General features: G+C 41.5%; 4 protein-coding genes across 4 annotated transcripts; 3 read left to right on the forward strand and 1 right to left on the reverse strand.

The window, feature by feature from the left end:
* Nucleotides 1–673: 673 nt before the first annotated feature.
* MELLADRAFT_34578 (uncharacterized protein) lies at nucleotides 674–1,819 on the forward strand (the record flags this gene model as incomplete). The annotated part of the gene is made up of 4 exons (XM_007407491.1): nucleotides 674–810; nucleotides 986–1,172; nucleotides 1,234–1,366; nucleotides 1,578–1,819. The coding sequence occupies 4 exons, from the start codon at nucleotides 674–676 to the stop codon at nucleotides 1,817–1,819; spliced, it is 699 nt and encodes a 232-aa protein (XP_007407553.1).
* A 4,161-nt stretch (nucleotides 1,820–5,980) lies between these two features.
* On the reverse strand, nucleotides 5,981–6,635 carry MELLADRAFT_104523 (uncharacterized protein; the record flags this gene model as incomplete). The annotated part of the gene is made up of 2 exons (XM_007407501.1): nucleotides 5,981–6,105; nucleotides 6,200–6,635. The coding sequence occupies 2 exons, from the start codon at nucleotides 6,633–6,635 to the stop codon at nucleotides 5,981–5,983; spliced, it is 561 nt and encodes a 186-aa protein (XP_007407563.1).
* Nucleotides 6,636–7,200: 565 nt separating this feature from the next.
* On the forward strand, nucleotides 7,201–20,052 carry MELLADRAFT_77229 (uncharacterized protein; the record flags this gene model as incomplete). Its single annotated transcript, XM_007407492.1, has 20 exons — nucleotides 7,201–7,602; nucleotides 7,673–8,251; nucleotides 8,331–8,477; nucleotides 8,540–9,282; nucleotides 9,485–10,643; nucleotides 10,720–15,511; nucleotides 15,597–15,682; nucleotides 15,776–15,883; nucleotides 15,929–15,949; nucleotides 15,978–17,243; nucleotides 17,300–17,698; nucleotides 17,761–17,868; nucleotides 17,944–18,144; nucleotides 18,187–18,422; nucleotides 18,496–18,718; nucleotides 18,809–18,889; nucleotides 18,971–19,148; nucleotides 19,229–19,380; nucleotides 19,454–19,630; nucleotides 19,717–20,052. The coding sequence occupies 20 exons, from the start codon at nucleotides 7,201–7,203 to the stop codon at nucleotides 19,828–19,830; spliced, it is 11,172 nt and encodes a 3,723-aa protein (XP_007407554.1).
* Nucleotides 20,053–20,597: 545 nt separating this feature from the next.
* Nucleotides 20,598–22,663, forward strand: MELLADRAFT_104525 (uncharacterized protein; the record flags this gene model as incomplete). Its single annotated transcript, XM_007407493.1, has 11 exons — nucleotides 20,598–20,782; nucleotides 20,874–21,011; nucleotides 21,093–21,178; nucleotides 21,260–21,326; nucleotides 21,404–21,458; nucleotides 21,537–21,590; nucleotides 21,652–21,816; nucleotides 21,885–21,956; nucleotides 22,032–22,252; nucleotides 22,335–22,433; nucleotides 22,501–22,663. 11 exons carry the CDS (start codon nucleotides 20,598–20,600, stop codon nucleotides 22,661–22,663), a joined length of 1,305 nt encoding a protein of 434 aa, XP_007407555.1.
* Between the last annotated feature and the right edge of the window lie 450 nt (nucleotides 22,664–23,113).

Consider the following 23,113-nt stretch of genomic DNA (forward strand, 5'->3'; position numbering starts at 1 on the left):
CTGTAACAAAAGATATTTCAAATATTTGGTAAGAGTTAATTAGACCACATGTTAGATGGAAGACTTGTTGATAGTCTTGTGCGACATAGACAGGGAGCAAGACTATGAGATGAGTGTCTATTGGTTGTTTGATATAAAGTATGTTCTACTTGGATACTGAGTGTGTGAAGTTGAGATGAGTTAAAATGTTAGTTTGAGTTTTAGTCTGATCAGTTTGACCAATTGTTGACTCTACCATCACTCACCCTTTCTCCGGATCACTACCATTCACATTTAACATAGCTTACCAATCACATCCTATCGACTTTCGACTTTCGAAGCTGATCGAAGGAGAGCTACTTACTACCATCAACTTACTGCGCGTCATCACTCGAGATACATCCCCAAGATGATACCACATTCAAGTGAGCTTTTACACCCACCCGATCAATGCCATTTGGTCAATTATACAAACTTACATTGACAATGCTTTCATTCTTTCCTAGCCAATTTGACGTTTCCCAATGGGCAACCGGAAGAACCAAGTTTGGATGATGAAAGGACCACAGTATGGTAGGTATATCATTCAACGAGATTAACTCTTGCTAACAGGATGCTTTCTTGATCGCCGTCAGGTTTGATATCGACAACGTATGTTCTTACACACCTCGGTCAGGTCTGTATTGTCAATCAGATGGATACGAGCTCATTCCTACCTCAGACCCTATACTCTAATAGATGCGGAATCAACGAAGCCATGACCCAAAAGATTCAGGAATACTTTTCTCAGCTTGGCTTGGCTACGGACGAAGCCAATAACCTGCATAAAAAGTCAGCCTCGGCGTCTAATTTCTTTCCTTGCGTACATTACATGTGATATAACCTTCACAATCATCCAAGTCATGACTAACTCATTTTCTGGTTAATCCTGTGGTTCAGATATTATACGGTATGCAGATTTCAACGATTTGCCTGCTGTGAACTTTCAAGCACGTTTATTGACGAGATCATTCGATGGTTACATATATATCAAGGAATATGGTTTAGCAATTCGTGGCCTTATTCGTCATCACAAAATTGATCCAATCGATTACGATCAACGTTGTGACTCAGCATTACCGCTCGAAGACCTCCTTGAACCCAATCCCACCTTGCGGCGTTTATTACTTGATATCGATCGCTCAAAAGCCAGGGTCCGTCTTACTACACAAGATCATGATATCTGGGTAATAATACTGATGATCTTGATTTCAGGTCTGGTGTATCACCAATGCATTCAAGTTACATGCGCTTCGTGTTCTCAGGATTCTAGGTGTTTCAGATCTCATAGAAGGTGTCGTTTCGTGTGACTATACGAGTCCCAATTTCCATTGCAAGCCCGAGCAAGGTGAGTGATTGAGCTTGATGTCATTATTGAATCGGTGGTATCGTGTTCTTAATGGTGTTGAAAGATTTGCATCTGAACCATGTTGATACTCTGATATTCTCACTTTTACATGTATACTTTTCAATCTACCCCTCTACTTTAACTTCTTCAAAACTACGAACAGAATTCTATGAAGAAGCAATATCAAGATCCTACAACTTTTCACATCCAGGATCAATACCCATCAAATCCATCAATAAATCAAAACACGTCTTTGTAGATGATTCATTGATCAATATTATTGGAGCTGTTCAATTTGGATTTGGATCGACTGTTTTATTTGATGAAGATGGATTAAGAAAACCAAAAGAAGATCAAGGGTTTGAAAGAATTGAATCTTTAGAAGAACTTAGGAATCTTAAACATTGGAAAACTTGTTTTAAAACTTTTGATAAAGAACTTCAAGAATGTTAGATTTAGTTATTGTTTTTTTTTTGATTTCATTGAACGCTTGATCATCAAAATCAAGATTGAAATTTCATTAGAATCATGTTTTTTTTGTAGGGATTTTGGAAAAGGTTATTTAGATTTTGTTTCTTTGATCATTGTACAAGTTTTGTCATTGGTATAACTAGATGGTAATACATGTTCTGTGAAAGGAGCGAATGTATTGTAAAGGTAGAAATATTGTTCAAGTGTTTAAAATTGTCTTTGAAGGTATAATGGGTTGCTATGCTCTTGTACTATGAACATCTGTTTGTTGTGAGCCAAGTACCTGCAATTCAAGACCTTGAAATCACTTCTAAGCTGCCCTTCAATATACACCTCACTTTGGTTGGAAAGGACATGATATAGTGCATGACTTTGAGCTTGCCAGTATACTATTATGTATGGGCCTCTGCACTTTCTTGCATCACATCAGATTCAAAACAGATGGAACTTGGGATACAAAAAACATGGCATCAGAATTTACACTTGAGGAAATACAATCCAAAACATGGGATACTTGACCAAAGTCATGGATCACAGATGGAACCCGTCATCTGGTGCAAATTGCTTTTTCCATTGGACACAACTTTATGAGAAGCTCCTCTTTTTCTCCCTAGATTTTACACAAAAGTTCTTCTGGGTGTATGAATGTCACCATGGATTTTCTTTGGAAGACCCATATTCCTTTGACAGATTTACCTATAAATTGCATGACGTCTGAAGTTGGTTACCCTCTAGATTGATCTGCTAGTTTTCTGTTGACTTTTACAAACTTAACTAAGTCTCTCTCTGACCTGTACTGGCCAGCTCAATTGATATTTTCAAGTAATGATTGTATACCACTGAGATTGGCTAGCAGATGTATCAGACTATCTTTTGAGATGTGGGCCATAAGTACCCAGATAACCCTGAATGAGCATGGCATGTTATCCTATCTATATTTGACAAAGCCAACCATATTGATGGCAATATGCCTTTGTAGAGTGGTCATGCATACAAGGTTCATGACTTGGAGGTTTGATGTCAGACATGCAGAAATTCCATTTTGGCTGATGGATGTGGCATGTTTTGGACAGATTGGAGATAAGTTTGCCCCATTTACTTGTTGGTTACTATGGCAAATAATGTTGGATGTTATGTGGTAATTGTTTGTAATGCCCCTATTGGATATGTTGTCGTGATCTGTATGTGATCTGTTGCTGTGTTCAGGTTGTGGGTGTGCTAATATTTTTGGAGGTGCGCTGAGGTGCATTTTTTTTTGTTTCTTCTTGCACCATGGCGCCAGGTGCGCCAGGCACATTCTTGTTCAACAAAAATTGTTGAGAGCCAAGATGTTGTTTTTTGTCAATTTTTTTCTGATTTTCAAGTTGCTGGAGCCATCTACCATAACACTTTTGCCATGTAAAGGTGAGCAAGAGATGTCTTTGGAGTTCCCAGTCAGCATACAAGTCCTACTGCTGATGTCAACAACTCCAATATTGGTGACAGCACACAGGATTCCCTAGATTTGGTGCAATTTTTGAAAAGGCATGCCAACTCACATGGTGGGCACAGATTTTGAATTTGGGGAAGGCCTGGGCGTGACTTTTTGGCTAAGCAAAAAAAAACTTGCAAACAGTCAAAAAAACTTGCAAAGACATCAAAAGTGCAAGGATTGTATTTCACAATGCTGGTAGAAGTAATCTAAGGAGGATTTACTTGAAAATTTATCCAGATCTTTAAAAAGCTCATCCTCATCCCAATCCTCATTCTCAGACTCTTCATGTAAAATAATAGCATTGGGTGTTTGGGCTTCAACTTGAGTATTGAATAGTTTTACATCAAAAAGTGTTTCTATATACCCATCTTCTGTCTCATTCCCTTGTTTGTATTCATGCTCTGCTTCATTTTCACAATAAATGTCATTTTAAACTCTTGAACATGGTTGAGATCTTCAAATTGAGTATTTTGGTCTTGTGTATCATTTGGCAGCAGCAGGTTGATTAGGAACTGTGGTTGCTTTTGAGATGTGATTTGGTTGCTTGGATTCAAGGTCCATTCCAATCTGATCATCTTCAAAGTTGAGACATTCATTCAAGGACACAACTTGGTCTTCCAGGAACCCATGCGCGAAAATAGACTCTCAACACCAGCAGCATGAGGTACAATCTCTAGAAGCTTGGTGGCAACTGACTTGTGCTCTTGAGTCTGTGGAAGTTTGGAAACTGATGGTAAAACTTTCCCTGTTGCACCCATTTTACACAACAACTGGGAGGAACAGACCTAAACCTAACTTGGGCATGCCTACCCCAAATTTGGGCTCAAAAGGCCTGCCTTTGGCGCCGCACCCACCAAGTGAGTGCCAACCCCCAATTTCCCAAATTCTCTGACGCCTAGGCGCGCTTGCCATTGGGCGCACCTAAGGCGGGTTTTTTGTGCTGTGTCCACAACCTGATGCTGTGCGTGAGTTTTTGGATACTCTTTATTCTTGTGTGAGTGTTAGCTCTCAGCTGTATTGTTTGCTTTGTTATTTTATTATAAAACACCACCTATGAGTTCAAAGGGTTTGATTCAATATCTATTTCAAACCCTTTTCACTTCATCATCACTTACAAACACCTCATCTTACTTATGGCATGATTGTTTGATTATTGTGAATGAGCTCATAGGTGAGTTTAGTAGTTCTTAGTGTTTTTCTTTCTTAATATCTGCGCAGATTTATTTTGCCACTATGTTAGTAAAATAAAATTATCTATTTCAAACCCTTTTCACTTCATCATCACTTTCAAACACCTCATCTTACTTATGACATGATTGTTTAATTGTGAATGAACTCATTATACTCAATTAGTACAACATATGACTTCCACCCCCTGTGACACCAATACCCACACCAATACCCACACCAATACCCACACCAATACCCATCATGGGACTGACAGACTGATTGAAGCTCTCACCATGATCACTGGCTTCTAAGAAATTCATGTTTGACACAATGGCTGTCATCACACAAAGTTGGATTATCACCACTCTTTTAAAGTGTGATCAAGCTTCAATAGAGGTTTATGTAGAAAGTTTTGAGATACAGCTGGTCTTTACTTGTACAGTGCATATCAATTTATATCATTTTAACAAGAATTTTCTTATTTTTCATCATGTTGTTTGTACACAAATTCATGCAACCAGCCCAAGAGGATTTTCACCCAATCCCCCTCAAGTGCCATTGTGGGCCACATTTTTGGATGTGATGAGTTTTAGGAGCCACATTTTTCAAAGAGGAGTTTGAAAACCTGTTGATATGTTCAGGTAAATTATAAAATATATTTTACTTACTAAGACACAACAGGCCCAATCCAAGTGTGATTAATTGTATGAATGTCATATTTCTTTTGACTTTGAACACACTACAAGTATCTTCTTTGATGGTTACACAGATATATGTAAATATCTTATACAATATTTGGGCTGGTACTTGAAGGAGGGGTTTATAAAGATGATAGCAAACAAAGAGGATAAAAGGATATCAAAAGATAACTCATCAAGTCTTTCCTACTCTTCAATAGCATCCTTTTACTGAGATTCTTTTGCACAATGATGATCATTCTTCAAGAGAGATCAAAGGAACAGAAATTATAGCTCTCTTTTGTCTCCAGAAGTTTTCTGGCCAACTACCTTTGTGGCATCAGTTTGTCTTCTTGGAGATTGCTGTGCTGCTAAAGTATTTCCAGGACAGGGCAGAGCACAGAGACCTCTTGGGGTTTGAAGCCAAAGATATGAACCCCAAGAGACTGCCTCAGAGCATAGAACAAGGGCAAAGATTGTTTTGGACAGATCTCTTGAGTAGCCTTATTCTTGGTGCTTTGATTCAAGGACTCCTCCTGTATATATCTTCATGTACACATCAATGCAGATTCTGATGGTGCACAATAAATCATGCACTACAGCTTGAGGTCACAGAAGGGATTATGATCTTTTCAACCCTGGTTGTTGTATATGTACTCCCGATATCCTCAATCTGAAAAAGCTAGTGATATCGGAGATTGCCTTTCTTCCGGCTTATCTCATTCACATTTGATATGGTGACCTCAAAACCGTCCTCACTGAGGGTAATAAGCTCTAGAAAGTGAGATATCCGAATTCGCACAAGATTGGTTTCAAAAAGAATCATAGTTTTCCTATTCTACGATCAATTGGTGGAGGTTCAGAGAACCAAGTAAAGTAAGCGAATCCAGAAAATGCCCAAATGAAGATCGAAATTGAAACATATCGTTGAGATCGTTTATCAAGACCTAAACCAAAAGTAATCAGGACCGGATAAGGTTGTATGAGAGTTGATGGGTGATTATGATGAGATTAGAGAATCAAAATGAACATTAACGCAACTTAGGTAGGTTTGTAATAATGATGGTTTGGGTGTTGATGGAGACGAGGAGGTTTGATCGGAGATTGAAGGATCATCAGATGGACTGATAGGCATCTGTTTTTGATTTTGCTCGTGTTGAGTGATAGGAGGGATTGAATGAATTTGAATTGGAGTTACGCTTTTACTTCGTAACCGCGAGAATTGATTTGGATGTTGTCCTTTGAGTCCAGCCTTCCATGCATCACGAATTGAACTAGGAAGCGGAGTAGGTTGTTGAGAATGAGATGAATGTACTGGTGATTCAGTGAATGTAGTGTTTGAGTTTTTGATTTCTGATTTTGGTTCTTTGTGGTGAGTGGAATGTGATATGGTTCTTTGAAGGATACTTGTGAAGAATCTTGAATGGCATTGATGTGATGTTTTGATTTGTTTAAAAGTATGAATGATAAGAGTCATGATGATGGATGATGAACGATGAATGGATGAATGGTCCAAAGTTGAAGTTGGTGTCAAATTCAACCAGTCTTTCTTTAAGGACAAAACCTAACCTTCAATCGACTTTTAAGTCTTCAAGTTCAATCAGCTTGAGGGAAGTCTTCGACAAACACCACTTCTTCGATTTTCTCATTCGATCTCATCATCGTACATATCAACTTCTCGAGATTAAGAAAGCGAATGAAGTTCAAGTTCACTTTCGAACAACATAGTCAATCAAATCCAAACAAGCAACGTGGAAAGGAAAGAGAGTCAAGAACTTAAAATCCTGAGACTTAGCATACATACAGTCAATCTCTCATTACCATCGAAATCACCTAGACTGAACGCGATATCAGTCAACACCGCACGTGTTCTTCCTCAAATTCAACTCTCTGTCACCCTGATTCGATCGGTCCTCAATATTCACCTTGATCGTGGTTCACGCGAACAGAAAGCGGCGCCAGACGTAGCTCATCGATCAGCCGTCCAAAGGCCTACGCGTCCTGGCAAGGAGTGCTAGGGGAGCGCTACATCATTCTTCAATATGGTTAATCGGCAAGCTTCTGAAGACTCGCATGCTGGGCCGCCCAATCCTGGTCACCAACGTAGGCCGAATACTGGTTCAGGCGCGAATGCAAGTAGCATTGGAACCCCCACCTCGGTTTACGGACCCACTGAACTCGAGGCATTGGCCCTCAAGCTCAAAGACCCCACGGGTGGTATGTCGTCTCAACTGTCCTTCGAAGAGCCTCCCGGTGATAAGTTTTGTTGGATTTCCGTTCTAGATATGAAGACCAAGATTCATTTGGCGATCGAGCTACGGGAGACGATCGACCTTCATCAGAGAGAGATGGAATTCAGCAAACATCTCGAGGTCATCATCACTGCTGCAGTCGGGATCCTATTACACACTAAACCCGCATTTGTGAACACTACTTGCGATTATGTGCGTCCAAGTCGATTATCCTTCATATCATGTGAATCATCGAGATTGAGTTTTTCTTTGCCATGAATAGAAATTTCGTTATCTTCTCCTTGATATACTAGCTCGTATGCCGATGCATGAACATATGAAGCCTCACGCGTTATCCGTAATGAACTTGTTGATTCATCTCATCCGATCAGATAATGCCGAATCTGTCAACATCTGCTTCAAACTTGGTGTTGATTTATATCGATCTTTCAAAACCATTCTCGAGCCAACTGTGACGCCTTTTTTCAGCACGATCATCGAAATGTACGACATGGTGCCACAAACCTGTGAGGAGATATTCGGTGATGTCAAAGTGGATCCAACGCAGTCGGATGGATGTACATCATCCCCATCTGATTCGGGACCAGCTGCGACCGCTGAAGTTTCTACTCCCAAAAGCATGATCGAAGGTACAAAGACAAATCCGATGAGGAGGGCAGTCTCCGGGACGCCAAATGCTCCTGGAGGCACGAACCCTGAATCAAGCTCAACGGATGTGATCCCCGGAATGAAATCTTTCAAAGCATTACAGGAATGTCCAGTTGCGGTCGTCTTCCTTTTGCAAACCTACAAGGTTATGGTTCAGAATATTCTGGCAAGCTTCTTGCCAGTGATCTTCAAAGTAAGTCTCGTAAAATCTGATCCATATTACGCCATAGCCGTGTTTTTGATTGGTACTTCTCACTCCCGATATATTTTAGTTTATGAAAACTTCACCTTTGCCACAAGTACAATGGCATGAAATCATTGCCGAACGTGGGCAGGGTCCGTTTGTTGGCATTGCTCCGGCAATTATCAAAGCCGGAAAACGCACGCCTTACAATGATTTGGTCGTCGCACAGGTCAAGGTGCGGAATTTCATGGCCCCCCATTCTGTTCAAGACTCACCAGTTTGTTGTTCGTTGATTAGATCATGTCATTCATAGCATATGTTTTGAGGGCTCAACCATCGGTCGTCCAACCGTTTGCGCCTGATATCCCGGTGATCGTAATCAGAATGTTGAAAGACATCCCACCAGAATCCTCACCTTCCCGTCGCGAACTGATCATCGCAGCCCGTCATATTCTCGGGACTGACAACCGGTCTTACTTTCTACCGTACCTGAATGACTTATTGGATCATCGCATCTTCATAGGAACCGGTGTCACCTCTTTCGAGAGCCTACGGCACCTAGTATATAGCACCATCGCCGAACTTGTTCAGCACACCAAGGCTGACCTCAAGCCAGTTCAAATCAATTCAGTATTGATAGACTTCATGAACGTCTTCCACGATCCTACTACTACCAGTACCACACAAGCTATGGCCAGTAAAGTGATATCAACTCTGGTCGAATATGTTGGCTCGCATAGATTCGAACCACAAGAAGCTATTCGAATATGTAAATGGTTAACTGAGTGCTTTGTTCGAAAATTAGAGGCAATGGCCGAAACCCGTACAGGTCAGTTGGCAACCTTAAATTCACGACGTCAGCAACAACTGGTCAACTTGACATCCAAGGACGCGCTCATGAAGATGCAAGACAAGGGCAAACGGAAGGACAACCTAGATGTGACGGATATAACGGATTATGATCGAGCAATGGCATCGCTGAACGATAGGGAACGAAGTGATTTGGACCGAATGATGATTGAAAGGATCAAAATGCTGGGGTGTGTGATGTCTATTGTCGAGCCGTCGCCAGAACAATCCAAAGGTATCCATTTCTTTCTGTTCATCTTATGTAAATATATACCTGGAAAAGTGTGACTGATCGCATCCGCAAATGGTGGGGATTCGAAACGACTTGTGCATATATTAAGAAATTTCGCAATCTCGACGTACTATCATTCGGGTTTGTATCACCAGCTTCAGCGTTATCGTCAATAATTTGAAGAAGATGGAGGCCCCCTTACCCGATGCAGCACTCTTAGGCCGGTTCTTGATATCTGGCCTACGATGCCTGACTATATATGATTATCGACGTGAATTGAAGGAGGTCAAAGAGATAGTTGACACCTACATTCACATCTTTACTCAAATTGATCTCATCCTATTCACCGAAATTGTCGAACCCAACATCGAAGCTATCGTTAATGAACTCCGCAACAACACCGATCTCATGGCCTTCCCTCAATACCTACTTGCCAACCCAGTACTGACTAAAACATTCATCGGTATCACTCTCAGATATCTTATGAAACACTTGGACGAGCTTGGAAGAGACAGACAATCCGGGGTTATGGTCCGACTTTTCAAAATGTGCTTTATGGCTGTCACATTGTTTCAAGATAATGAGTTGATATTGCAACCCCACCTTAGTGAGCTTATCATGGAGTCACTAAGATTGGCTTCTCAATGCAATGAACCAGGCCAGTATTATTCAGTCTTACGGGCACTGTTTCGGTCAATCGGTGGCGGCCGATTTGAGATTCTCTACAAGGAAGTTTTACCGCTATTGCAAGTTCTCCTGGAAGAGTTGAACAAACTTCTTCACGCCACGAGTGATCCCAAAGAGCGAGATCTTTTCGCGGAACTCTGTTTGACGGTACCAGTCAGGTTGAGTGTACTTTTGCCCTACCTCACTCATCTTATGCGTCCCTTGGTTATCGCGCTTCAAGCTGTCCCGGATTTAATTTCTCAAGGTCTTCGTACGCTGGAACTTTGCGTGGACAACCTCACACAAGATTTCCTCAATCCCCTGATGGCTCCAGTTATGCATGAAGTGATGGCGGCCTTATGGAGACTACTAAAACCTGTCCCATATAACTCACAACATGCCCCTACAGCTATGCGTATCTTGGGGAAATTAGGCGGCCGTAATCGAAGGATACTAGGCCCGACTCAGATCGAATGGAAACCTATCAACGGTCCAGAATGTTACCTTCCTATCAAGTTGAACGGTCAAGAGCGAAGTCTTACTCTAGCCCCGATTGTCGAATTGGCTGCAAAGTTGATGAAGCGTAATGATCCTCACTACCGACGCAATGCATTCGAGTTTTTAAAGAACGTCACGCCTATTTTTCTCACCATGGTAAGCTATCTTGGTATCATTCAGATGCAATACTAATACGTTGACGAACTAAAACATTTGCGTCTGTCCTTCCCAGGGTTATGGTCTCGGCGAAAGAGAAGAGGTCTTCATGTCCCTTTTAAAGGGCTTATTTGAGGCAACTCGTGTAGCGGACTCAGCTGACGACGCACGACAGCACCTGTCACTTCTCTTTGAGCATATCTTCACGACCGAAATCTGGCAAGATGTTTCTGGACCTCACTTTGAACGAATGAGGTACTCCTTGACGCTCACGAACGTGGTTATGGATGCACTGTTAGACAACCTCACTGCTGCGATCGATAAGCAACATTTTTCAGCCGCTTCTCAGTTCACACTGGAAGTTCTCAAGGAACTTTTTGAGAGAGCCAAGAAGTCTCCACCTCCCCGAGACGAAGTAATGTTGCTAGCGAAACGTACTCTGTGTTCGAAGGCCAGCTCGTCTTGCTACGATCACTCTTGGCCTCGAAAATGTGCCGGTCATGAGATCCTTTTGCATCTAATAAACAACTTGGACCTAGAAATGTCGTGGATCTTTGATCATGAGTTGGAGATCGTTCGGGCACTACTATTTCTTCACAAGGATGCACCATTCCCATCAGATAGATTCTTGCAAGGTCCAACTGAAACGTTCTTGAAGCTTTTGAAGATCTGTAATGCTCCGTCAGAAAACGACGACAAGCACGACGCCAAGAGTAAATTGCCTTATCTTATTGGGTTATTAGTCATCGAACTCTGTAGCCAAGTCAGTGGTGTACGATCTGTTGCACAATCAGCTTTGCATCTCATTAGCGAACAGAAAGCAAGACCGATTTACGAGCTCTTGTTACCTGCTCGCGAACGACTTATCCCGATCTTCGGTAAACCATTGCGAGCTTTGGCATTTCCCATGCAAATCGGGCATCTCGATGCTCTGACTTTTTGTATACGGATAGAACCTCCACTATTCGAGTACAACGATCAAATGACCCGATTGCTACAAGAAGCCGTAGGGATTGCTGATGCTGATGATCTGGCTCTCATCGGACGAACCAACCAAGCCAAGACTTCTAAAGCTTTGATCGAGCTAAGGGTGGTTTGCTTACGATTCTTAGCGGCCTGCCTAAGGCTTCCGGATATGAAGGATCACCCTAATACAAAAGCCAAGATTCTATCAATTTACTTCCAATCGCTTTATGCCAAAACCCCTCAGGTTGTCGATGCAGCCCATGCAAGCTTAAAGGAACTGTTGATTAACGGAGGAAATAGACTACCAAAGGATCTCCTACAGAATGGCTTGCGTCCAGTACTTAATAATCTCTCGGACCATAAAAAGCTCACCTTACCTAGTCTTCGAGGATTAGCACGATTAGTTGAATTGCTCACAAACTATTTCAAAGTTGAAATAGGTTCCAAATTACTTGAGCATGTAAAACAGCTTTCTGATCCGTCTACACTTGCGGCTGCTACTTTGGCGTCATCTCAGGAAGGCGGTACGCTAGAGATCATGGCTGGGGCGGTCAATATATTCCATCTTCTGGCCTGTCCAGCCGCCGGGGTATACCTGACCGATTTAGTCTCTAATGTGGTGCATGTAGAAACGATTTTGAAGAAAGTGACAGCAAGTCCGTTTACCAAACCTTTAGGATTGTATGTCGACTTATACCCGGAATCAACTGCTAGACACTTCTTTCAACACCTGGACGACGAGAGATACGTTTCGACATTCAAATCCATTCTTCTTAGTGAATACGCTCCCAGATTCCGGGCCCATCTGAGAGCTACAGCTCTCGACTGGCTACAACAGAGTTTTGCACGCGATGATCCATGTGGTTACCATGCTACAACTATTTTGCATCAATTGGCAATCAAAGAACCGGACTTTACGGCAAATTCTGTAGACATTGTACTTTTGATCAGTCAGCGATGGGTATCAGAAGCTAGAAAGTCGAGGCTCTCAGGCACAATTACTGATGCACGAATAACTCAAATGAAAGAAGATTCTATCTCATTAGAAATTATGATGTCCTGTATCAAGATTAACCCTATGGCCAACATTGATCTTTTGTTCCATATGGCCGATGTACTTGGTGGAGATAGATCCATCGAATATTGCTATATCACCAGGTTTTACCACGAAAACGTTTTGACTAGCTCGGACTTACCATACAAGGCAGCAGTGTTGAATCGATTCTTAGATATCGTGAACAACGCAGATGTTACCCCCGCTCACAAAACTTCTATCTTGCGACATGTGATTAATCCAATGCTTCTACTTGCGTTTACTCGAGGTGAGAAGGAAGCATCGATCGTAGACGCCGAGTACATCACCAAAGTCCATCGCGTCATCTGGAGTGCATTTCTCCCTAATTTCACCGGCAGGACCTTTGTCACGGACGATAGATTGAACATTGAAATGCTGCAAATGGCCAACTTAATTCTTGAACATCGACATCATCTGGTTGCTGAACAACGAAAAGAGGTTATCAAGTTTGGATGGCGTTTTCTGAGTGGCAAAGATGACCAGATGGTGACCAACGCTGCTTACATTTTGATTGCTAGGTTCTTCGATGCTTTTGACTCTCCCATCAAGATTGTCAGTCAAATCTTGCTTGGTTTACTCAAACTTCAAACCGGTGAAGCCAAGCATTTGGTTTGTAAAGCATTGGATATCCTATTGCCGGCTCTTCCGAGACAGTATAAAGATAACCCTACTGAATGGGTTCGACTTATCCGCAAGACTTTGATTGAAGAAGGACAGAACATTGCTGTCTTGTCAAATGTGTATTCCGCTATCGTCAGAAAACCTGAACCGTTTTACAATTATCGAGACATGCTTGTACCTCAATTTGCTGCTGCGATGCAAAGGATGGCAGTCAGTGGTACTGCCAATGTAGAAACGCGTGCATTGGTGGTCGATATGGTCGAGGTGATCATACGATGGGAACAACAACGAGCTGAAGGGTTATTGGTCAAAGATGAAGACACTCGGATGGCTGATCCGACTTCGACATCGAAAGCTGGGACCACTTTGGCCGTGGATACCGAGCGAGATCGACCTCCAACAGCTAAGCGATTGAAGCTTGAGCGACCAGGCTCCGCGGCACCATCCATAGCTGGGTCCGATCAAGGACCCGGGGTATATGTGGTCCCTTACCCAATTCGAGACGCCATTGTCACTATCCTGATCAGAATAATTACTGCGACAAACGAACCTGCCTCAAGAACTTCACTTGTATCAAAATCTCTGACATTGATGAAATTGATATTGACTGAAGTCTGGCCCGAAGTTGAAGTGAAATTGAATTTCTTCCAACGAGCATTGACGAATGAAATCATCGACACCACAGTTATGGCTTACTGCAATACAGCCGATATCTTCAATATTGTCATGACGAACAAGAGTGATGAATGGCTTCTAAATAATCTGTCAATCATGCAGACATTGGTGGAGAAAGGGGTAGCAGCTAAACAACCTGATATTCTCAAGATGCAGCGTAATCTCTTACATCGATTGTTCAGTGTCTTGCCAGTCAAAGATACGAGTGCTGAAAATAAAGAGAGCAAAGAATGCACTGAGCAGGAGCAGCAGGTTGAAAATGACGTAGCAAACTTTGAACAATGGGCAACTCGCATCATCAAAGACGGTTTCAAGGAGACTCAGACACGCGCGCTAGAAAACTATACCTCCGCATTAGCTCTCATCGAAGCTTGGGATCAAGCTAATCCAGCAAAAGTCGATACCTTCATTCCTGAAATAGTTCGAGTCTTTACACGCACAATACGAGAGCATCTGACCGTGGCACAAACTGATAGTGCTCACCAAATCGTTGAACAAACTAGATCTTTACTGGAGCGTCTTTGTGATCTGATGAAGACTCGAGTGGCGAACTTGAATGAACAGCGGAGGTGGCTATTGAGTGGTTTGGTTCAGTTGGTGGAGAAGTCACCTAGTGTAGGGTTGTGTAGATATATACTTCGTCTGCAACGTCGATGGATTGAAAACAAGGACGCTTTACCTACGGCAAAAGAGAAAGCTACTATGCTTTTGAAAACAATGAGCTATGATATGAAGGGGGACGAGGACTTATTGAACGAATATCTTCAACTCATTCTGGATATCTATATGTCTCCAAGCTTTGCCCGTTCTGAATTTACTGTCCGTCTCGAGCCTGCGTTTTTACTCGGCTGTCGTAGTCGTGATGCGATCACAAGGACGAAATTCATGGAGGTCTTTGATAACAGCCTTCGACGAGAACCATTTCTCAGACTACATTATTTGGTCGGAGTTCAGAATTGGGAACCGCTCGCCGAGGTCAATTGGATGCATCACGCTACTGACTTGTTCATGGGTGTTATTGATGCAGATCAACCAGCTCTCTTACCAGGTCGATTGCCTTTACCAACCGGATCTGAGTCTCGATTTTTGAAATGGGCCGAGTCAATCAAGCTGAAAGACATCATTACAACTGCCAAACAAATTCTTTATGCCGATACTATAGAAACGGAAAAGATATGGATTTCACTGTTCCAAGCCAGTTGGACTACCTTTTCGAAACGAGAACAAGCTGATATCTCTCGTTTCTTAGTCACTTTACTTTCCAAAGAATTCTTAATCAAACCTGTTGATAGACGACCTAATGTTGTGCAGATCTTACTTGGCGGTGTACGTGCTTGTAATCCTACGCCAATTCTTCCACCTCATCTTGTTAGGTATCTGGCTAAGACATATTCAGCATGGCATATTGCTATTGAGCATCTTCAAGAAATGTCAGAAGAGTTGGTTGACGACGAAGTGACTCGGGAGACAGTGAGTGATGCGCTAGCTCAACTGTACGCCGAATTGGGCGAGACAGACATTTTCTATGGCCGTAAGTCAACCTTTCCTTATCGCTTTCATGCGTAGTTTAGGACTAATGACATGATTGACTATCTCTACTGATTGATATGGCTCAGAATGGCGACGGAAAGCTCTTTGCGTCGAAACCAATGCAGCAATGTCTTATGAGCAAATTGGAGAATGGACACTTGCTGAACAAGCCGTAAGCGTTTTTTACTATTTCAAGCCATCAGCCCCGCTTACAATTGATCATGGTCTCTCCTCTTGAATTACTTGTGTTTCATTTAAACAAAAGTATGAAGAAGCACAAGATAGAGCACGTTCAAATTTGATCACATTCGGCAAAGGAGAATATAGCTTGTGGGAGGATCATTGGGTTCTATGTGCTCAAAAAATGCAACAGGTGAGTCAAAGTTTCCTAAATTGATGTTGATACTATCATGCGTAGGTTCCCTTCGATGAACAACAGGTAGCTGATAGTCTTACAATATTTGCAGTGGGACTTTTTGAGCGATTTAGCAAGAGCAGAACAAAATAGCGAGCTCTTGCTTGAATGCCAGTGGCGACAACCTGATTGGGATACGGAGCATGCAAACGTACAACTGGCACTCGATGCTACACCTGGGCAAAGTATTCGAAAAAACACGCTTCAAGCATATCTTACGTTGATGAAGAATCATACTGGTGTAACACTCGATGAGAACAAAGTACAATTCACGCGTCTCTGTGATGAGGCAATTCAGCTGGCGCTTCATCAATGGTACCAACTTCCAGAAATCGTGACCGAGGCTCATATACCATTGATGCAATCCTTTCAACAATTTGTCGAGCTTCAAGAAGCTGCTCAAATCTTTACCAGTTTACAAACGACCAGTAGTCAAAATCTAGATACCCGGTCAGCCGATCTGAAACATGTTCTCAACACCTGGCGGGAACGTCTTCCCAATCCTTGGGATGATATCAATATCTGGAGCGATTTGGTCGCGTGGCGTCAACATGTCTTCTCAGCTATCAATAGATCTTATATACCCTTGGTTTCACAAAGTCAAGGCGCTAATGCGGCATCGTACGCCTTTAGAGGCTACCATGAGACAGCTTGGATCATCAACCAATTTGCTCATGTGGCTCGCAAACATCAATTACAGGCTGTTTGTATCGCTTCTCTCAATAAGATTTACACGCTACCTAATATCGAGATTCGAGAAGCATTCTTGAAACTTCGGGAGCAGGGAAAATGTCATTACCAGCATCCAGCCGAATGGGCGCACGGTCTTGAGACCATCAGTAACACCAATCTGATGTATTTTACAGCTGGTCAGAAAGCGGAATTCCATACGCTCAAAGCTATGTTCCTTGCCCGTCTGAATCTTCACGAGGAAGCGCAAAAGGTATTCAATCAGGCTGTCGGATCAGAGTTTCAATTTGGGAAATCGTGGGCAGAATGGGGAGCTTATCAGGATCGATTGTTTGATGAGCAGCCCCATGCAATGCATCTGGCAGCTGGTGCTGTCAGTTGCTACCTTCAAGCTTCAGGTTTATACAAGAACGGTAAAGTAAGACGTTTGTTAATCAGAATCTTATGGCTTTTGAGTTTGGACGATGCGGCTGGGACAATCGGAAAGGCTTTCGAGGCATTCAAAGGAGACATACCGATATGGCACTGGGCTTATTTCATACCTCAATTGCTCACATGTCTCTCGGCTCCGCGTGAAGCTCGTTATGCAAAAGCGCTGCTTACTAAGATCGCCAAGTCTCATCCACAGGTAAGATGTTTATTCAATCTTTGTGAAATACTAAACAATGCTGACCAATTCCACAGGCACTATTTTTCCACATCCGAACTGTGATCGATGAACTGAGCGTTACGAGGCAGAGAGTGCTCAATGCGCAAAGAGCTTCCATGGCAGCCAGTCCAGCTATTCCATCTGAAAGTATGCAACACGTTCACAGCGGTCAAATACCGGTTGAAGGACAACCTCCACAAGTAGCGGGACTTGCGAACCCTATCTACGCATCTACCAATGTACCGAGTGCCACTATAGCTATTCCTATGGCCTTTGAGCACGTGGATGAAATTCTTGGCGCCTTGAAAACTCAGTTCCCACTTTTGGCCTTATCTATGGAGATGCTCGTCGATCAACTATATCAACGATTCAAACCTACTCCCGAAGAAGAGATCCATAAGCTAATCACTGCGCTACTTCAAGACGCGTTGTCGGTATGTCCCTGGCATGATTTAGAGACTTGCTGATAGCACTAACATCACAATGTCTTCTTTAGATGTATGTAGAACGGGCAAAGGATACGAATGATGACTTGCATCTTCCTGAGGGGACAAAAGCTCAATTGGCCAAATTATCAGAAAATTTAGCAAAGATGCCCTTACAAGTCAGCCTTGTTTCTTCCTTGCTTCTGAGAGACTGCTGACGAAAATGATTTCCGTATTATTGACTCACTTCACAGCCTATGTTCCATCGCGAATTTATCGAATGCAATCTGACGATCCCGACCTATGTTCATAAATTGCAAGAATGGAGAAATAAGTATGAGATCAATCTTGATAGGAAATTCCGTAAATCAGCTCTTGAGAACGCGAGTCATTGGATGGTCGAGTTTCAATATCAGAAGTTTGATGAGATCGAAGTTCCTGGTCAATATATCAAGGTATATTATCTTCAGTGCGATATGAACTTGTGATGGATATAGCTGACACCAATGTTTCCTTACCTTCAGCGATATAACGAGGATAACAACAACCACTTTGTGAAGATTCTGCGATTTTCGACTACATATGGTGCTCAGAAACACAAGGATGTTTGGCATCGACGGATAACTATGATTGGACATGACGCCAGTAAACACACTTTCATCATACAACTGCCGCTGCCAAGAGCGAGTCGCAGGGAAGAAAGGGTGATGCAGTGTTTCCGTATGCTGAATTGGTGAGAATATCCTGTCGCGGATCAGCTTATCAAGCTATATCGTTGACGATAATGATCTCTGGTTCGGTTGCAGCCCTCTCTCACGTAAAAAAGCAAGTCGAAGTCGTGATATATCTTTCACCATTCCGGTTGTGGTTCCATTTGCTGCAAACGTTCGGATCGTGGAAAGCGATCCAGCTCATTGCAGTCTTCAAGACATATACGAAGCACATTGTACCGAAGCTGGCTTCGCTAAAGATGATCCGATCGTAGCCTATGTCGAGCGGATGAGATCTTTGGCATTTGACCGAGTCGATGTGGGTATCTTTCTTTATAAACTTTTGTATTGTTTACGCGTCGCTAATATCTCAAATTCGACTGTTGCCAACTTGAATTGGATGATCTAGGGAGTGGATTCGACTGCTACTAAATTGGAGATAGCGGATGAAATTTCTGCCAAACTGATACCAGATTGTCTATTGAAGAACGTCAGTATTTCGTGCTACTGACGCCCAATATAAGGTTTTAGATTTGAACTAAAATGATGATTAATCCTGCTACTTTTATAGTACATGTCACGAAGTATGAAGACTGCAGGGGATCTTTGGTACTTCCGAAAACGGGCAACCATCGAATTTGCCAGTTTTGTCTTCATGACTTACATCTTTAGTATGAGCGAGCGGACGCCGAACCGTATTTACTTCAATCGATCTTCTGGTCAAATTCACACCACACATATGTGTCCAAGTGCGTATACGTTTCATACCTTTCCTCAATAAAGTTGAACGACTATTTACCTTTGGCTTATTTGGTCTGACGTTTTGTAGCCTTATCAAAAGATCAAGCCGAATTCTCTAATCCTGAGCCGGTTCCATTTCGCTTTACTCCGAACATTCAAAGATTCTTAACACGACCGAACATCGAAGGATTGCTGACTGGAAGCATTATAGCAATAGGACAAGCGTTGACAGATAATCACGTAAGGAACAATCTCTCCTGTAATCTTATATGTTGAATATTCTTATCAATCAAGTCGTCCAATGCGTTTTCAGGAGGACCTCGAACACCGATTGTCAATCTTTGTCCGTGATGAGATCGTGGCCTGGAATATGATGCGACAAATCAAATTAGCTCCTGATGATCCTAAATTGATGATGACCGTGAAACAAAATTTACAAAGCGTGATCAAGCGAGCGCGACTGTTGAGTTGTGAAATGGAAAGAATGACGGTAAGTGAACTCCCCTTTGCCCATTCCTTATATGGACAACTAGACTCAATACACATACTAAATCTTACTCTCTCTCTCTGCCTCAGATCGATCCACATAACCCACAACCCGTTTGTCAGACTGTAACAGAATTGATCAATACAGCTACAAGTTTACCAAAATTATATAGTATGCATCCATCTTGGATGCCATGGTTATAAATCTAAACCATAAAATGATGGGCAAAGAAAAAAGGAGAGATTGTGTTTCTTGAGATCTTGTATCTTGAAAATAAGTGTTGTACATCAACTAGTTTTTGTTCTATATATATATATATTTGAATTTTTTATCAAATGTTTTTTAGTAATCCTTTGGTTTTGTTTTAAATAATTAGTTTACTTATCTGGTTTCTTATGAAAAAAATATTTTGGGTTTGCTACTTGGATTTAAGGGATAGAGAACAAAAATTGGTTCAATAGCATGTATAAATCGGCTCAATTGTTGGATGGTCCTTATGTTTAGGACTACAGCATTAAAGGAATCTTCATATGGAGATGTGGTGATGGGAAAACAACATTTCCAAAAGATGATAGGAAAACTGTACCCCCAAAGACATGTAAGGCTCGAAGCAAAGTTTGATTGATTGTCTTTTCCTTTTTTCAAAAACATTGTACGAACTCAACTCGACCCCCTGGATGGGATAAGCTGATAAGGAAGTTCAATTAAACGTTTAGTTTCTTTTAGGAAACTCTGTTATAATGACAAGGTCTCAATCACCTTATAAGAGATTTGATCAGAAGCAAATCGTGAAGTGAGAAAAGAGTTACTTATGCCTAATGTGTAATTTTTCTTATGTATCATGATGTCAATAGCGTGATTGAAGTTGGTCAACAGGTAAAAGAAAATGACGAATCAGTAAATATTTTCGTCATGAGATGATCTTGAGCTTGATTACCATTTCTCTACATCTGACCATATAAGGTCAAGAATGAATCAATCTGACTACTTTTCCACTCAAAACGCTCAGGATGATATGCAAGAAGACATTTTACCATTATCAGACAACGAATCTGATGAATGGCTCGTATCTGATTCATCTAATCCAGAAGACATAAATGAGATGATTAAGATGGAAGAAGTTGATGTTGAAGATGAGATAGTGGATTCTGACTTGTAAGTGTTCATCATTCTTTCGATTCCATTATCACGTACTCAATGACTGATTCATACTCGATTACTCGGATTGATTTTCTGATTTCTGTAGACTTCAAACTAGGTTGAATACCATCAGAAAGCTAGAATCGCTCGCGCTCAATGTCATTGAACAAATTCATAATGTTAATACGGGAGATATACGACCTATCTCTTTACCATTCTTAAAAAGAGGATCAACAACTACAGGGTATGCTGGCGCTCCTCGAGTCCTAAACATTTGCGTGCTCGTCAAAAAGTTCAGTATGCCTTGACATTCCGGCTCACACAGAAATCATGTAGCATTAAAAAACAGAACAATAACATTTCCAAAGAAAGTTCAGAATTCTAAAAGCGGTTCTGGTGCTAAAGAATTGGGTACTCTCACAACTTCAAGGAAAACCTTTGATTTCTATCTAGGCTGATACTTGCACTTCCTCGAAATCATCTCTTTTACAGCTATGTTACTTCGAATTGTGGAAATCACTCATGATGCCATCAGTAGAAATGTTACGGTCACCAAACGGTCCGTTTCATTCCACTGAAATCAATTTTACGCAGTTCTTGATGAGTGAATATTCCATATGACCTTTATATATGCAGTGAAATATATTATCGAGATGTTAACTTGTTTAAGACGCAAACCCAAGTTGATCGCGTCAGTACATTGAATTGGTGATACTCAATCAAAGATGAAAAGCTTGACGAGGATTGTTTACTTCAATGCCTCTCACAGTTGGTGGATGACTTGGCAGCTACTCTTGAAATCAGTCGTGCTGAGCTTCACACAGTAAGCTTTATATCCTCCTAAGTGATACTTGGGAATGATGCTGATGTTAACTTTAATGCAGTTTGCCTCATCCAAGGGTCTGTTAAGTGGTAATATCCAGCTCAAAACCACTGATGATCAAATCATATCAGCAAGCAAGATACCTGCACTGATTCCAGCTGCAGAAGTCATAAGTGAGATCATCCTTGAAGAAGACGTGCGATTTGTTTTGGTGGTTGAGAAAGAAGTGCGTCTGCACTAAAGTTATCTTTCCACGACGGTTCACTTACATCAACATCGTCTCGGCTATCATAGGCGGTTTTTACCTCACTTTTGAGTGTTGGTTTCCCGGATGACCGCCGGTTTGGAAAATCAGCCTTAATCACGGTACGCACATGAGTTCATCAAATTTATCTAGCTAGAAAAATAAATAATCTCGAAATCTGTCATCAATATCTTCAGGGAAAGGGTTACCCAGATTTAGCAACCCGACAACTTCTTCACCGTTTATCGACCGAAGAAAAGTCAAATCATATACCAATATATATACTAGTAGACTGTGATCCACATGGGATTGATATTTTATCGGTCTATAAATTTGGAAGTCATAAGATGTCATTCCAAACTGGACTCTCAGTCGAGAAGATAGAATGGATCGGATTAAAATGTTCAGAGTGGAAAGAGTGCGTTGAACTTGAAGGATTTATGGGAGATCCATAATACGTTTACTGATAAGAGGTTGATCTATGTCTATTTGAGTTATAGGTTGGATCTAGATTCTCATTCGTTATTACCATTGACCAAATCAGATCTATCTAAAGCAGAGCAATTGATCTCACGAAAAGGTTTACCACAATCATGGTTGTAAGTTTTTCATCATCATGATGGTATCTGAAACAAGGAATTGAAAGATTCAATGATTTGTTTGAAGGAATGAACTTTCATCGATGTTAGAAATGGGCTTCAAAGCAGAAATTCAAGCTTTGCTATCTTTCAAACAAAAAGTTGAAGATCCTAATCATCGTATTCATCAGCCATTTCAAAAAGATGATGGATTGGTTGAATATTTGTTAAAAAAATTGATTCTTGTTTAGTCAGGAATGATTTGAGTTTGATGATATTATAGGATAGGCATGGCGGTCTCGTTTTGAAGTAGTTATAGAGGTTGAAGTGACCAGGGACCAGCAAGACTAGACTCACTCATCACCAACAAAGACCTTCTTTTAGATTACCACATTTGTAATGTGATTCTTTCATCCAAAGACCACCTCTCAAGCAATCTATGGGGTACCTGTGAATCATCTCCCAGGTCCTCCTCTTCTTCTTCATTGTCACTGTACAGGTCAAAACTTTCTAAAGTGGGAACTGCATAGATCCTCTGCAGGAGAAATTCTGGGCTTCTTCTGTGTTGATTAAAGTTGGTAATATTTGAACAGGTTGTTGAAAGTTAAATCTGCATGGATTTCAGTTGATGGGGTCTTCTTGAAAAATATTTCCAAGAAGCTAAGTCAAATAATTGGGTGGAGAATTATCGCTTTCACAAG

The sequence above is a fragment of the Melampsora larici-populina genome, assembly GCF_000204055.1.
Source record: "Melampsora larici-populina 98AG31 unplaced genomic scaffold MELLAscaffold_9, whole genome shotgun sequence".
Lineage (NCBI taxonomy): Eukaryota > Fungi > Basidiomycota > Pucciniomycetes > Pucciniales > Melampsoraceae > Melampsora > Melampsora laricis-populina.